We start from the raw sequence: 16,615 nt of genomic DNA on the forward strand, positions 1-16,615 counted from the left end.
GTCCGCGCGAGCGAGGAGGGCCGCCTTGCTCGCCGTGACGCTGCATCCTCGCGCGCATTGTCGCGATAATCCTCGGCGCATAAGCCTCGCGCTCTTTAGAATCGCCAGAGATAATCGCGGGAGGTGAGATAATCACGACGGACCTCGTCCGCCTTATATTGCAGCAGCAGCAGCAGCAGCAGCAGCAGCAGCAGCAGCGACGCGCCGGCAACGGCAACGGCAACGGCAACGAGTTCGATAATCCGACGATGGACAGCCAAGCGAGAGTTTGAGAGTTCGTTGAACGCGATACATCTCGTCGGCGGACCGCCGGTCGTCCGAGCCGAGTTTCGCAAGATGACGAGTCTCGCTTGCCCCGCGAATGGATCCAGGATAAAGGGTGCGTAGGACTCGGCCGGCGCGCAGAGCTACAGGAACCGGATCCAGCATGGGGAAGTGTTGCAGCAAGCGGCAAGAGCCTCAACCGATCGGTAAGTGACTGACTCGGAGGGGATCGGTTGGATCTTCTGAAAGGAAACCTCCTCGGCGAGATCGAGACCGATCGATTTCGGCGCAACGACCCGTAGATAGTCGATTGTTGGAATCTTCTTCAATTTTTCTCCCCGTCCCTCTCCCTCTGTCCCCCTTCTCTCTTTCTTTCTCGTTGTTCGCGTGGTATAATGGATTTGTACAATGTAGTCTTGAATCGCTCGTGTGGCTAAATAGACCGCCCCGTTATTACTGAAAATTTCATCGGAAACGTAACGTCAGTTTGGGCTTGGATTTTAGGTCACGACAGCAACGAATGCGTTCGCTTCTCGCGATTAATTACATAGGCGAGCATTTAATTTGGATAGAGCTGGAAGAGCGAGGAAAAATAACAATCGCATTGTTTGATCGGACAGATAATGCTTCCGTCGTGAATCAATTCAGCACGAATCTCTCTTTTCGTTCTCCCTCGTTATCCCTCCTCCCTCTTTCTCTCTCTCTCTCTCTCTCTCTCTCTTTCTCTCTCTCTCTCTTTCTCTCTCTCTCTTTCTTTTCGATTTTATTTCAAATTTATTTATCTTAAATTTAAAGACTCTCGCGCGCGCGCGCGCACTCGGTCGAGTTCCGGCTCGAATTTTCCACAAAAATGATGATCTCGGATCGCGCACACAGTGTATAAATAACCGAGAGAGGGAGAGAGAGAGAGAGAGAGAGAGAGGGAGAGGGAGAGAGGGAGAGAGAGAACTTGATAGTTTCGAGATTCCCCCGGCGCTCGACGTGGAGAAGCGCGAGAATGTTCTTCTCTCGCCGAGCCGTCGCGCTGTTCCCTTTGACTTAAAGACGGATTCTCGGTCCAGGTTATAAGAAGGCGGACACGGGACTGAGTTCAAAGCACAGCAATGGAGGTTCCTTGGACCGATACACTGCCGACCCGAATCAGAGAGGCGTGCAAGCCCGGGCGGATATTATCCGGCCGAGGCAGACACCCTGTAAGCTACAGATACCGCATCAACCCCGTAAAACGAGTCCGCCTATTACGTCTGCATGTGTGTATTTTATGTTTTTACTCTTCTTATGTTTTGCCTTTATAGAGCCGACCGCGCGTCTGAGCGATGATCGCAAGTGGTCCAATTTTACTTTTATATGTTGTGATATCGCTCGCAGCAGCGTCGACGTCGTTATCCTCGTCGTCGTCGTCGTCGTCGTCGTCGTCATCCCGCCTCGACTTGTTTCTGTGAATGTCTCTCTCTCCCAGAGAAACCGAACCGGTTAATTTTAGCCGAGATCGTTCCGCGATGCGCAAACGATCCGGCCGTGTTAATGAAAAAAAGAGGGAAAAAAAAAAACGAGAGGAAGAAAAAATACGATGTCCGGCATAATGATTTCGGCGTATAACGAGCTCGCTTCTCGTAGCGTCGAAACACGAGCTTCTCGAGACTATACCGGGCCCCAATTTTGTCCATTCTTTTTACGATTAGAAGTGTAAACCCATGCGCAGATACGAAAATAGAGACGGTATATTTTCTCGCGTTTGTTCCTTTTTCTCTTCCATCAGCGCAATTCGACGGGTGTCCGTCTCTCGTTCGGTTAACTCCGCGTGGCGCGAGTCCTCCGGAGTGAAATCAATTTTAACCGGTTCGGTGCTCGGCTTTGCTCTGCTTTCGAGTACGACCCGACAGGGTCCGATAAGACTACACGCGTCGCTTCTTCCCCGACAGCGCATTCACAAAGGTCCAACAAGATCGTGGTGGCCCTGTACAATTACACAGCGCGGGAAAGTACCGACGTTAGTTTCATGAAAGGCGACCGAATGGAGGTCCTGGACGACTCCGAGCCGGACTGGTGGAGAGTGCTGCACTTAACGACCCTGCAGGAAGGCCTGATCCCTTGGAACTTCGTGGCTGTCGAGCGTTCGATCGAGAGCGAAGAGTGAGCATCGCCCGTCTATTGTTACGTCCGAGTCACAGCGATTATTGCGTTTTCTCACCTCCTCCCCTTTCTCTCTCTCTCTCTCTCTCTTCGCAGTTGGTTCTTCGAGAATGTATCGCGCAAGGAGGCGGGCACGCTGCTCCTGGTCGATGAAAATCCTCGTGGTACCTTCTTGGTCAGACCCAGCGAACACAATCCCAGGGGTTACAGCCTGTCGGTGAAGGACTGGGAGGAAGGCAGGGGCCATCATGTGAAACATTACAAGATTAAGCCGCTCGACAACGGCGGCTTCTTCATCGCCACCAATCAGACGTTCCCCAGCTTGCCGGCTCTCGTGATGGCATACAGCAGTAAGTTGCCTTGTCTCTCGATGTTTTTTTCACGTCTCGACGTTCCTCTGTCTCGTCGCGTGTTTCGTTTTCTCGCCTTTGTACTCCTCTTCCTCTTGAATTAGTAATGTCAAAGAGAATACTGAAACGCGATTCACGCGACAGCGTGTGCTTTCTGCATTGACGAATGAGTAATGACTGTGTCACGCAGAAAACGCGCTGGGCCTCTGCCACGTGCTGTCGAAGCCTTGCCCGAAGCCACAGCCAGACATGTGGGATCTCGGGCCGGAGTTACGCGACAAGTGGGAGATCAACCGGAACGAGATCCAGCTTATCCGGAAACTCGGTCACGGCAATTTCGGCGAGGTGTATTACGGCAAGTGGCGGAACAAGACCGAGGTGGCGGTGAAGACACTGCGTCCCGGGACCATGTCGACCGAGGCGTTCCTGCAGGAGGCGGCGATCATGAAGCAGTTCCGGCACAGGCACCTGGTCGCGCTTTACGCGGTCTGCTCGAAGGAGGAGCCCATCTACATCGTGCAGGAGTACATGTGCAACGGTAGCCTGCTGGATTTCCTGCGCACTGGAGACGGCAAGTACATGCAGTTCGAGGACCTGATCTACATCGCGGCCCAGGTGGCGTCCGGTATGGAGCATCTCGAGAGCAAGCAGCTCATACACAGGGACCTGGCGGCGAGGAACGTGCTGATCGGCGAGAAGAACAAGGCGAAGATCTGCGACTTTGGCCTCGCCAGGGTGATCGAGGACGACGAGTACTGTCCGAAGCAGGGCAGCAGGTTCCCCGTCAAGTGGACCGCGCCAGAGGCGATTGTCTACGGTAGGTTCAGCATCAAGAGCGACGTCTGGTCGTACGGGATCCTGCTGATGGAACTCTTCACTTACGGACAAGTTCCTTATCCGGGTGAGTCCGCGGCTTATCTTTTCGTTGTTTCGGCGCATGAGAGTGAGCGTGAAGAGTCGTCACGCGCGCGTGTTCATCATTCACGTGTACGATTAACGACACTTTCGGGGGTGTTGACCGATCTCTTTCCTTTGCCAGGTATGCATGGTCGCGAAGTGATCGAGCAAGTGGACAAAGGCTACCGCATGCCGAAACCGTTGAATCATCCGCTGCCCGACAGCATTTACCGGTTGATGCTACAGTGCTGGGACGCCAGCCCCGAGAAGCGACCCACGTTCGAGTTCCTGAATCACTATTTCGAGTCGTTCAATGTAACTAGCGAAATACCGTATCTCGAACCGCCGACGGACTGATATACAGCCCATATGCAAAGCCACCTGCCGCCGCACCGTCACTTTCACCCAGCCCACATCAACTGTGCCATGGAATTTTATGGTATTTACTGCTAAGTAAATTATTAGCGCGCGCGCGCGCGCGCGTGCGCGCATCTCGCCGCCCTCATCGGAACCTTCGCGGAACTGTGGATGCACCGCTTTCGCGCGGGGAAAAGACTTCGAAAAGAAAGAAAGAGAGAGATAGAGACTCGAACAACTCGTGTACTTTGCCGACTCGTTGCGTCGGCGTTTTTTCGATCGCGAAATTTTTCTACAAGTTTTGGCGACCAATCTCTTTACGGAAGAAACCAAACGAAATAAAAAAGAAACAACACCACGAACTCTCTTCCCCCTCCGCCCACTCTCCTCACCCATCCATCCCTTCGCCTGTGTGTGTGTGTTCTTAATGTTTTGCGTATAGCACCGAAACTCGGATCGGAAGTTGAGTGTGCTATGATGTTTCTGTTTTCTTTTTATTTTTTGTAAAACGTAACGTAAAACTCCTCGCGAGAACGTTGACGAGATTTTAATCCTCATGACCAATCAATCAATTGTGCGTTAATCATTAATGAACATGTAGCAATCGAGCTAGAAGAGAAAACTATCCGCGATCGAGGATCGCGCGTATTATTCATCGGCGAGTCGCGTTTTTCTCGCCCTTACTGCCCTGCCCCCCCCCATCCTCGCCCCCGCGTCCCCGTCCTCCTCCGCGACTACCCAAGCGCGTTTTCATACTTTTGACGACAAACAACTAATAAAGACACTAGCGATGTTGGTAAATTTAGGGACAAACAAGTCACGGTATTAGAGAGTAAACGGGATATAATAAGTTGGAAGATGAGAAAAATTGGAAATTATATAGATTATATACAACATAATGGTGTATTAGTATGTTAGCGTATGTTTACGAGATACACGTAGTGCGAAAGCGGGAGAGAAAGTAAGTAAGTGAGTGAGTGAGTGAATGAGTGTATTGTGTGTGCGCGCGCGAGAGAGAGAGAGAGAGAGAGAGAGAGAGAGAGAGAGAGAGAGAGAGAAAGAAAGAAAGAAAGAAAACAAGTATGCGTACTAGTGGACGCGTGTGTGTTCCCACAAGAGTATGTTGCATTTTTGCGTCTCTCAATTGATCTCGGATCGGTCACATCCGAATTTTCCTAAAATCCAAGTTTTGGATATAGTCCTCGGAACGAAGAGAGAGAAAGAGAAACGCGCCGAAAGACAAACGGTACCGCGTGCGTACCGCGTTCGCGAATGCTTTCACGACGTACGTAAATTGCGAAGCGGGAGGGCTGGGCGTGCTCCGACAGGTGTGTAAGAATCATTTGTGACGAGTATCGATGCTTCTTTTCGTAACTCGTTCGCCGAGAGGAGAGAAGAGGAGAGCTTGAGCGCGACGCGGGAAGACGTTGGTATCCCCGAGCGTAAGGTTGGCGCGCACGAGCTGCGTCGAGAAGAAGCTCATCCTCGAGTACGATGTTATCGCCGCTCTCGCTCGGCGTGCATTTCATTCTCCCCCGTCGTCGTGCGTGAGTCGCGTGTACGTGTACGTGTACGAGTCTCCTCTTTTTTTCCCTTTTCTTTTACGTGCGCTTTGCCCGTTATTGCCATGCAATAATAACTTCGTTTCGGTTGTAAAACGCACGCGCACGGGCACAAGATGCGATCGCGACTCCGGCAGGAGTGAAGCAAGTTTCGTCGGGAGAAGACAATGGCTACTCGTGCGTCCATTTGGCAGTTTCGTTCTCCGCGAACCGCCTTTCTTCTCGCCGATCCAACGCGAACTCTCGACTTCAGCCGGCGCGCGGTCGCGGTTAAGCTTTCAACTGTTCGATCGTTTTGTTCACTTGGCGTTCTGTTGCCGCGCTCGATCGCACACAGAGATGCGTTTAACGTGATCGGCGTTTCTAATGCATACAAATTGCTGTACGCGCGCGATACAACAGCGCCTCCGAGCAGACATCCTGCGGAAACGCAGTGAGAATACCTCGCACAAATTCGCGTCGCTTTCATTTCGCAGGTCGTTGTGCAGCTTCGTTGCGAATCGCGACGCTCTTTTTTCTTTTTTTTTTTTTTTCGGAAACGAGCTGTCGGGTTTTATTGAGAGGAGAGGAGAAAGAGAAGGAGGGTATAAGATTTAAGATAGAAGAGAGAGAGGGAAAGCGTAGAAAGTCGAGAGTCGGAAATAACGGAGAAAGAGATAGAGAGTTATTAGTATCAGGATAAGTGCGAGTGTGTGAGAGTGCGTTTGCGGAAGAGAGAGATAAGAGGAACAAGAGAGAGAGAGAGAGAGAGAGAGTGTGTGTCCCCGAGCCCGCGTCGCGATGTAGACCGATGCGACATGGTTTTACGTACGTACACGAGAGGGGGTGAGAAAAAGTCGGGAATGCAATTTCGGATAAACTTAAGTCATCGATGTTACTCGTACAAAGTGTCTGAAGAATTGTAAATTTTCTACTTAAAAAAGAAAGAGGAAGGAGAATACAAACGACAGATTAGAATATAGGGATCCTTAGGTGATAGGCGTCGAGGAATCTCGCCGGCACGATCGGCGACTCCGTGCTCTCCTGGGCGGCTCGAGAACCGTCGAGAATCTCGCGATCCTGCGCGTCCGATTGCCCAGGACTCAACCTTGTCGCCGTCGTCCCCGCGGGACGTGTCAAGCGCGCGAGACCCGGGATTGAAGCGGTGGCACCGACGTCGGTCAGCGCCGGCTCCGGTCAGCGCTGTCTTGACAAGAGGAAAGCGTGAGAAACGTGGGTCGAGTGGGTGATCCACATTTCGATACACAAGACAAATTGTAATACTTGACCGTGAATACTTGAGAGGGAGAGCGATGGATATTGTAAAAACGTTCAACTTACTGATCACGCCGAAAGTAATCGTTGTGTCGGCCGCTCCAACGAGCGACCAGTGTCGCTCGGGATATCGTCATCTTCACTCCCCCGCTAATAAGGGAGAGCGAATCGTTAACCGGAATTACTCAACTCGGACTGTTGGCGCAATCATCTGGCTCGACTGCTGCAACGCAATCGTGCGCGGTTGACAGCGATTAATCTTTTCCCTCTATTAGCGTTACGAGAAAAATCACGATCTCAGGGGGGTAGCGTTGGGTATCTCGTTGGCTTAGAGTGAGAGGCTGTAAGAATGCGCAATGTTATAAAATATTCCGAGATACCGCCGCCTCGAAAGTCCGCTCGATACAACGGTCGATCGACTTCTCCTCTTCCGTCTCTCCGTCTGTGCATCTCGTTGGGATAGTTTAAGAAAAAAAAAAAAAGAAAAAAAAGGAAAAGGGAACAAAAGATCGTTGACCGGAGTCGATGAGAGCCAAGAGCGTCGGTGCGATCGATTCTCAATGTATACATTTTACTGTGTCACGATAAAACACGATGAGCCATTACGATACGATAGCTATTAGCGATTAAAAGTGTGGAAGCAGTGGACGAGTGCGTTGTGCGTATGCGAGCGTAGGAAATTGTTACATCCGTGTCAGCGCGATCGTCTTTTCACGCGCGCGAGAATGTCGCGACGCGATAACGCGTCGCGACGCTCGACAATTCGCCGATCTCTACGAGACGCGAGCGTCCCTCGGGAAGCATTGTGAAAGCGTCTTATCAGACGCCTTAATTCCCGGGATGTACCCCGAGCGCATCTCGGATTTGGCATTCGCCGTTCGCATAAATCCGTCGAGATCTATGCGACCATTTGACAAGAGAGAGAGAGAGAGAGAGAGAGAAAAAGAAAATCCTGAATAACTTATATTTTTTTGTTAAGCTTTACGAGACTCCGAAATGTGGATCTCGGAGCATCTCTCTGGCGAGAGGCAGAAAAAGTTGCACGTTACTTGCGCGGGGCAGCGCGCGTGAAAAGGCGTTCGTGTTTGCGTAGCGTTTAGGGAGTAGATATATTACGTCCAGTACATTTTTTCTATGAGCGTTTTGTACCAATGAACTTGTTTTGACGATCATGATCGCTGCCGTAGGTCGTAGTTTAGAAATACGTAGAGGTCGAACCAATGTAAGATTGACCGGATCGAACGACGACTGGCCGGCAGAAACGCCCCGAGAGACGTCGTCGTCGACGAACTTACGGGCGCTTGGATGTCTGCGGGACTGCGGCTTCCTTCGGGTGTCTCGACGAAGCAGATCTGAGGGGCCGAAAGGTCCCTTGGGAGGCTGTAAAACATCTCAAGGGCGTTGTTGTGCCGCTCGAAGGATATCCGAAGGAAATGAAGAGAATCTCTGTCGGACGCGCCTCTCGATCTCGTTTTTACGACGTCCGACGTGCGACGAGATGCGTCGAAAGGCTCGAGAGACGAGCTGCTTCAGACGGCGTCTCTGTCGAATCTTTCCAGAGTTCCCGATGTCTCCCCGGGGCTTTTCTGTTGCTCAGGGTGAAAACGCCGAGTTCGAGCGACCCGAAGCGTTCGCGTTATGTGGTATTATCTTCGCGTAGATTGTTTCATTCGGATCACATTTGGACCATGTATTTACAAATTATCGCGGTAAAGGCGTCACCGGCCTTTCTCCACTGAATCTAGAGACTGATATATCGTTTAAATAAAGCCCACGCGCGCGCGCGCTGTGCTCTCGAACGTACGTATCACAGCCGGGGGAACCGTGCGTCCGATTATTCGCCGCGACCTCGCGCGAAATCTTTCTTCTTCTTCACTTTGATCTCGACTGAGCACAGTCGCGCAGAGACATCTCGACTATTGTCACGCGCGACGAGAAAGACAAGCGTATACGTTCCCTCATTAATCATCCCAAGCGCGTCGCGACGTGTTCCTTACTCGCTCCTACGATCGGGGTTTCTACGTGTGTCAACATTTGCGTCGGCGCGCGTAATCGAAAGGCCAGGTGAAACGATCAAAAGAACGCGATCTTCGCGCTAAAGGTAGTTGCAGTCTCTCTCTCGGACGTATCGTGTTCCCGCCGCTTTTCCTTTGCGAATGACGACGTTTGAATTCACGGCGACCCAAGGGCGAGATCAGCGCGAATTCGCACGAATTGTAAAACGTACTTAGAAAGAAAGAAAAAAAGAACGACAGAGAGAACCTTACATCGCGCGCTATTTACACGCGCCGATCGCCGGCGGTTTGGCGCTCGAATCATCTCAGCCCGTCGTTGTCGTCGTCGTCGTCGTCGTCGTCGTCGCGGTGCTCTCGCGGTGCGCGGCTATCGCGACGTTCGCTCGAATGAAATTCTCGGTAAATCTGTGATATAGGGACAGACCTTACGCGTTTTTTTGATACACACACACACACACACACCCAGCGAACGTCACTCGCACGCGCGGCAATCGCCGCCCGCGGGAGCACCGTCGCGCGTGCACGTGCAACGTCACCGAGGACGACGACGGACGGGTAGCCGCGATCGGCTTCTATCAAGAAAGTCGTTTCGCAAGAACCGATTCATCCGACGTGATGCGCACACCAAATAGTCGCGACTATTTTCTCGTACGCGTCCCCGCCCGCTCCCCAAGCCGAGTTCCCTTGCGCCTTTTTGCCCTACCTTCGGCTCTTTCGTTCGGGTTTTCTTCAGCCGTGCGTACGTTACATACGTACACGCATGCATACATACATGCATAGATATATATATATATATATATATATATATATATAAAAACACACACATACACATCCGCGCGCGTCGATGCGTGTTCTCATTCGTACCTAAAGCGAAAAACGATCGATACGCTGTTGTCATTGTTTATATACCAAAGCTTATTATCATTAAGTAACTTAACACGATTACTTTGTATGATTATTATTATTATTATTATTATTATTAATTATTATTATTATATTAATTGTCGTAAGCCTATGCAGATCAATATATTATGTATCATATTAACGTGTCGCAGACTTCAACTCCGGTCCCTGGCGAACGGAAAGTGGCGAATTTCTTTCTCACTGAATTTTGGGGCGTTCGACATGTCTCGAGGCATGAAGCGGCACGCGCGTTTCGCAGACGCGTTGAACGCGCGTGTATGTGTGTACAAGTGAAAAGTGCCTAACGGGCGCGTGGGACGCTCAGACACAGTCATACAAGGTACACAGATCCAAATTTCGTCTCATTCACTGATTTATTCTAAGCCCGATTTACTCCTATCGTAATACAAAAGTTTTCAAATACAAAGACGCTCCATATTTTCTATATTTCGTAGGCTACAACAAGTAAAGTCGTGCACAAGAGATGTAAAAGAGAAAGTAAGGAGATTTGACAGAAACTGTAGAAGGTGTATTCGCCGCTTCATTACGTTCTCAAAATTTTCGTGCGAGACAACGTCAATTTCGAGTGCCGTACAATCAGCGGAAGTACCAACCACGTGCTCCCCTTTTGTTTTGTCTTCGATTACCGCGTGTGTTGGGAGAAATAATTTAGAGGATTAAATCAAGCACGTAACGAGCGAGCGAGTGAATGAGTGAGTGAATGAGTGAGTGCGTGAGTGAATGAGTGAGCGAACAAACGAACGAACGACCGAACGAAAGGAAGAAAAGAAAGAAAGAAAGAAGAAAGACAAACGAACAAATGCACGCACACATGCGAGCAGTCGCATGCCCGCCTGCTTACGGTATCGTTATTATGATCGGAGAGATTAGATTTTATATACACACAGCCCACGGCAACTGTGTTCTGAAAGATGAGTTTGCGATTTGAGAGAGTTATGTATATGTATATATATATATATGTGTGTGTGTGTGTGTTTGTGTGTGTGTGTATATACTTTACAATTAAGTGTACATCATCTCCGCCATGTGCGACATCTTCTTTGGAATATGGACGAACTCCTCGAAGTAGCTGGCGAGCTCTCCGATCGTGATGTCGCACGAGGGTGGCGATATTCGCGCCTGCACCGAACAAGTGTTCGTACTCGAAGGTTGGCCACCGGATGAGCCAGCCGCGTCCGTTTGTCCGCTGCTCGTGGAGGAAGCTTGACCTCCGCCCGGTCCGGGGCCTCTCTTCAGGCTCGGCATCGTGTTGCTGCGGGTGCGCTGATAGCCACTAGCTTCGTAGTCGTCGTCCTGAATACTGGTGTCGTCCTTGGTCTGTCTGCAATCCCGACGCATCTCCAGCTCCTTGAGGTCCTTCGTCGTCGGCTCGGACTCGATTCTCTTGGAACTCTTACTGGAAATACTGAACTTACACGAGTTCTTGAGCGTGTCCACTAAGTTATCACTAAGGCAGCCGGCGCCGGGGGCGTTCAACTTCAGTATAGCTTCGCGCAGGACGGCACCCCGTTTGCTCTTCTCCACCGCTACTCTCTCGCTCTTAGACGGCTTGAAGTTCGTTGTACTCTTGATGCCACGCGGATTCGCCGCGAACACGGTAGGCCTGTTGGGCATGGACCTTCTGCGGAACAACCAGCTGTTGTCGCTGGCGCTCGTGTACATTCTGCTGAGCGTCCGGAACGGGTTGGGCGTCTTCGGCTTATCTGTCGTTGCGATGCTGAAAGAGTGCGACGTTATTTCAGCAGAGCAGGGTTCCGGATGCAGATTTAAAGATATTGAATCTGCTCTGAAATTACTCGTGGATTCTAAGCGTATTAATAGGTAAGCATTTTGAATTATTGAGCTTGCTTTTATGTTGACATCTTTAAGCTGTTTCTAAAATGATCTGTTCGCAAATTTGAATTGGTGCACAAATGCATACCAAGTATCACAGTTTGTTCTTACAGTTAAGATCGTCTTAGGTCTATTTTCAGATGCTCTCTATAGTGAAGTGATCCGTACATCTGAAGATGAACTTGAGACAATCTTGTATATAAGAACAGATTGTGATTACTGGCCTAGCGGGCACACACTCGTATATCTGACTGTATTTGCTGTACGATTCTCTTTACAAACGCAATCGCTATTCTACACAAGACTCTTTGTTAATTATTATACAGTGTCATACTCTTGACCGAATGTACATTTTATTGCTGATGAAGTTATTGCAATCGCTATTGCATCATCTAAAGTAGTTTATTTACTAAGGCTACTCGCTGTAGTTTCTAAGTTACCGACGAAACTCGCGAATATTCTCATATGGTAATCACAATCTACTTGACACTACTCAACAAGCTCATTTCCACACGACTTGCCTTCTTCAAGTGGAGAAACCGCCGTGACTTCGTCGAGAACCCCGAACGACAGAAACGACGGTTCTTCCGTCGGTCGTTCCGTCTGGCTGATGACGAGGACAGACGTTAACACGCGAGATCCTCGCTCGCCACTGACAGGTTCTCGACGAAGATGGCACATCGTTTCAAAGTCCCCGCTCCGAGAGGAGACCGAGAGCGGGAACGATGCTTACTGCGGACAACTCGTCGACAGACGATCAATGTGAAGCCTCTGCAGGCTCGCCGGCAGTGTGTCGTCGGTCATGTTAGGTGTCTCGCAGTTGTCCAGATTTATCGTGAATACGGCATCTTGCCGAACGGCCGTGCATTGACAGCGCATTCAGGAACGAACGTGACGCACACGGCGATGCCGTGCGGGCCCGATGGGCGCTCAGATTCGATGAGGTTAGAACGTAGTAGTCGACGTTAACGACGACGACGACGACGACGACGACGACGACGACGACGACGATGATGATGATGATGATGACGACGGTGATGGCGACGAACGATGATGCGACGCGATGGCGCGTGTTCGTGTTTTAACCGACTCTGCTCGCTCTTCGCCCGTCACGCTTCTTCTTCCCGCCGTCGCGTCGTGCACTCGCGTGCGCGATTGCGTCGAGCTCGATTTACGCGCGTACGCGCCGATACGCGCAATTAATTAGTCGCGACACTGATGACGACGAACGTAAATAAACACCGCTACTGCGCGCGATCGAGTCTTACGACGACGACGACGACTACGACGACGCTGTTGCTGCTGCTGGCTACTACTGTGCAATTCCGCAAGATGCCGGAAGAAGACGTCGCAGGTGGCGCTGCGGGCGCGCTCGCCGCGTCCGCCATTGGTCGACGCTCGTCGCGAACTTTTGCTTTCCATCGAGAAACGGACTTCCGGAAAAGGGAGCACGGGATCTTGGGGATTTCTCTCGTCTTCATCGCCCTCGTAAGATCTCGCAGCTGTTCGTTTTAATCGTCCGTGAGTCGCAATGTTTCCGCGTACAAAATGGAAGGAATGTGTATTCGAGGAAACTGGAAGAGGCGAGGCGAATACTGACAGAAGTGCAGAAGGTGCAAGTAAAACGAACAAGCGCTTCTGGATGCGCCATTAGGAAAAATTTAAATTTAAGTTAACCGAAGATCGAGGAGAATCGCGAAGGGGCGAAAGGTCGACGCTGAAAGAATATTTGTGTGAGGTAACGAGTAATCGATGGAACATATCTATAAATGTCGAGACGAGGGTTCACTGCGATTAAGTAATGGAATGTGGTGTCAGGTACTTGTATAGACTGAAATACCTTATAATAAGAAGTAACCTGTATCATCCTTCCTTCTCAACCCTCTCTCTCTCTCTCTCTCTCTCTCTCTCTCTCTCTCTCTCTCTCTCTCTCTCTCTCTCTCGCTCTCTCGCTCTCCCTCTCTCTCTCTCTCTCTCTCTCTCTCTCTCTCTCGCTCTCTCTCTCTCTCTCTCTCTCTCTCTCTCTCTCTCTCTCTCTCTCTCTCTCTCTCTCTCTCTCTCTCTTTCTTTTTACGTTCACGAGTTGAATGATGTATTTATGATGAGCGAAATTTTCTTCGTCACGCGATGTCTGGGGGGATTCTCGGTGCACAATACATCTTAAAAGATATGTCTTTTATATAACATACTCGATATATTCCCGTAAATGTAATAATGTATAATTTCGATAACCTCGCGGGAGAGACTTTCGGGCGTTAGGAAAAAAATGCCGTTGGCGATGAAAAGATTCGAGGCATCCTGGTTTGCCTCTCGTACGGAGTATAATTTGAGATTGTGTCATCGAACCAAAGATATCCGTGCGGATTATCGCTCGCTGCGACAAATTGCACTCATCAATCGTTACTGCAAATGATTTCTAGGGTGTCAAGAGTGCGACGAACAATTTCGTTCGATCGACATTGCCCGATTGATTTCCTTCGCGGTGTTCCTCGTTGTTCTACGATCATCTGCTCGAGATTAGTATGAAATTTAATACAGGCTTGGATATATTTGTCCAAATGGAGATAGTTTAACGCGAAGCGACGCGTCTTCGCACACACATACACGCAAGTTGTAATCTCGATAGCGACGGCTCGCGTATAAAACTCAATGATTCAGTGGGCGAGCTACGTGCTGACGCACTCTTGGCCCGGCTTTATTTTAGCGTGCGGTTGAAACATTTACGAATTCCCGCTGCTGGAAGGCATGGAAGGCAGTGAGCAAACGCGACCAGCTTTCCGGCCGTCTCTATATACTTCGCGCTAAAAGCGCGCGCTCTAAACGAAATCGCCCCGGAATACCTTGGTCGTTCAGTGATACGCAACATTACCGAGGCGGAATATCTGCAAATTCCTTCGATACTACGGAAATAGAAGGAGGAAATTGAGGAGAAATATTCTTTCGCTTTATTATTAACTATATATTATAATATAAATTTTTCTGTTTCAGACATCAACATTCTGCGTCGGGTAGCCTCGCGAGCGCACGTCGTCCTGGAGAATGCAGACATCGCTGCGAGGATCCACGAGTCCTGAGCGTGCCCGACACTTCATGCAACGACCCAGGTATTTATGAGAACGGTCGTAGCGTTTACTTTATTTACCGTGTTGATAAACTAAGATTTGCTTTGAACGACGTTTACGAGAGAACGTTCTCGCCTGATGCCACGCAGTTTTTCTCGAATTACGGCCGGTTGTTCTCCAACCTCTTGGTAAATTAACTGATGGTTAAATCATATGTTTATCTTTGTTTTTCCTTCAATTTAAACGAAGACAGACATATGATTGAAGTATCAGTTAACTTTACCAAGGAGTTGGAAGAACCGCCCTTAAGAGGTAACATCTGAGTGAACGCCTGAAAACACAGAGTAAGTTTGGAAATTTTTTGTAGTTAAATAACAACATAGATGGAAAATTGGTTTGAAGGCCTCTAACGTGCATACCTTAAACTACACGAAACAATTTTTTGTTATTACTTTGCCTCAAGATAGCGGCGCTGAAGCTCCTCTCCAAGCAAAACCACGTTTTTCGAACTGGCTTGCAGCAGAACTTTAACAAATTTCATCCGAATTCGAAACTTTTACAGTAGTTCATTCGAAACTTTTACAGTAGCGGCTAAATTAAATTCTCTAGAGAAGTACATATGATTTTTACGAGCGGTAGTTTAAAACTTTTGTTATTATAAATATTTTTTCACTGAATTTCTTGGATAAAACTGAAACTTTTTTCCTAATGTTCACCATTTCCACAAAAATCAATATTTTAACATACACGTGTGTACTTCTCTAGCAAATTTAATTAATGTAGATTAACAGAAATTTTGCCTTTTTGTCCTTTTTGAAAGTGTAAAGGCATTTCTGCTGCAAGCCGCGGGGATCCATGAGAAAAATGCGGTTTTACTTGGAGAGCTTCAGCGCCGCGATCTTGAGGCAAAACAATAACAAAAAATAGTTTTGCGTAATTCAAGGTATGCACGTTAGAGGCTTTCAAACCAATTTTCCATCTGTGTTGTTATTTAACTACAAAAAATTCCCAAACTCTGTGTTTTCAGGTGTTTTCGCTCAGATGTTACCCTTTAAAGGAGAGAGAGAGAGAGAGAGAGAGAGAGAGAGAGAGAGAGAGAGAGAGAGAGAGAGAGAGAGAGACACCTCGTCTCCCCGCCTTGTGCGTACTTCGCGTATCCTACATACACATCTCCCGCTCCGTCCGATAGAAATACGCGATTGAAATACGCGTGCAGACAACCCGAGCGCGTCTAATCGCACGCGTCATCGCCGCGACCGATGTGTCCGGCGATATTTCTCAGGCGCGACATTTCCGTCCCCGAGTCGGCTTGCGTGAAACTCGCGCCGAAGATCGCGCGAATAATCTCTAGAGCGGCGTGTCGGAAAAAAATCTGCCGGATCGGCGCGGTGTCGGGAATTTAGCCGTTTAATCGCTTAGAGATGAGCTCTGGCGACGCGCCAGGATCTCGCGCGCACGTTAACGCGCGACGCGAGCCTTCCGTGACACCGGATAGATGCACGTTGCACCTACGCATATCCGTTGCACCGTTGCAGCGTTCCCCGCTGGAGCTAGAGAAGTGACTCTCGCGCGGCCGACCGCCGCCGGCGCGGAACGCCACGTTACTTCCTTACGGTAAATTTATATTTTCCGCGGTTATTATGCACCGACGATCTCCTCGCGGGTCCCGCACGCACGCCCGCCCGCCCGCGTGTTTATGCTCCTAAATCAGCGCGCGTTACGTAATTTGCGCGAAAGTGTGTCCGCGGGCGGACGTGAACCAGAGCGCTTTTTGAAAAGCAGCGCGCCGACGAGACTCGCTGGAAACTACGAGTGCGGATCACTTCGCGTGTCACTTGGGTCGGTTTGAAAGTTAGACGCGGCAGTAGCGGCAGCTTCAGTTGCAAACCCAGCCGCTGGCGATGATTTCCGCAGAGTTTCAGTATGCTGGTATGGGATACCGATTCTGCTTTCATCGAAATTCG

At 49.6% G+C, this 16,615-nt stretch overlaps 2 protein-coding genes across 3 annotated transcripts; one reads left to right on the top strand and one right to left on the bottom strand.

The window, feature by feature from the left end:
• Nucleotides 1-157: 157 nt before the first annotated feature.
• Nucleotides 158-8,580, top strand: Src64B (Tyrosine-protein kinase Src64B). Of its 2 annotated transcripts, none has more exons than XM_011154586.3 (6): nt 158-470; nt 1,326-1,514; nt 2,187-2,397; nt 2,494-2,747; nt 2,938-3,648; nt 3,787-8,580. In XM_011154586.3, the coding sequence occupies exons 1-6, from the start codon at nt 428-430 to the stop codon at nt 3,999-4,001; spliced, it is 1,623 nt and encodes a 540-aa protein (XP_011152888.1). In that variant the 5' UTR covers nt 158-427; the 3' UTR covers nt 4,002-8,580. The 2 variants fall into 2 exon arrangements, with proteins under 2 accessions (XP_011152888.1, XP_011152898.1); XM_011154596.3 differs by having other exon boundaries at nt 160-470; nt 1,326-1,457.
• Nucleotides 8,581-10,090: 1,510 nt separating this feature from the next.
• On the bottom strand, nt 10,091-12,856 carry LOC105191297 (oxidative stress-responsive serine-rich protein 1). Its single transcript, XM_011154610.3, has 2 exons — nt 12,323-12,856; nt 10,091-11,473 (listed from the first exon to the last, which is right to left on the bottom strand). Exons 1-2 carry the CDS (start codon nt 12,466-12,468, stop codon nt 10,759-10,761), a joined length of 861 nt encoding a protein of 286 aa, XP_011152912.1. The 5' UTR covers nt 12,469-12,856; the 3' UTR covers nt 10,091-10,758.
• Between the last annotated feature and the right edge of the window lie 3,759 nt (nt 12,857-16,615).

The sequence above is a fragment of the Harpegnathos saltator genome, unplaced genomic scaffold (genome assembly GCF_003227715.2).
Source record: "Harpegnathos saltator strain DR-91 unplaced genomic scaffold, Hsal_v8.6 scaffold13, whole genome shotgun sequence".
Classification (NCBI taxonomy): Eukaryota; Metazoa; Arthropoda; class Insecta; order Hymenoptera; family Formicidae; genus Harpegnathos; species Harpegnathos saltator.

Excerpts from the sequence above, each read along its gene's own strand:
- LOC105191297 (XM_011154610.3), bottom strand. The coding sequence starts at position 12,468 with ATGCGCTGTCAATGCACGGCCGTTCGGCAAGATGCCGTATTCACGATA. Across the intron at positions 11,474-12,322 it reads CTGTCGACGAGTTGTCCGCA|CATCGCAACGACAGATAAGC; the intron begins GTAAGCATCGTT and ends GCACTCTTTCAG.
- Src64B (XM_011154586.3), top strand. The coding sequence starts at position 428 with ATGGGGAAGTGTTGCAGCAAGCGGCAAGAGCCTCAACCGATCG. Across the intron at positions 471-1,325 it reads GCAAGAGCCTCAACCGATCG|GTTATAAGAAGGCGGACACG; the intron begins GTAAGTGACTGA and ends TTCTCGGTCCAG. Across the intron at positions 2,398-2,493 it reads CGTTCGATCGAGAGCGAAGA|TTGGTTCTTCGAGAATGTAT; the intron begins GTGAGCATCGCC and ends CTCTCTTCGCAG.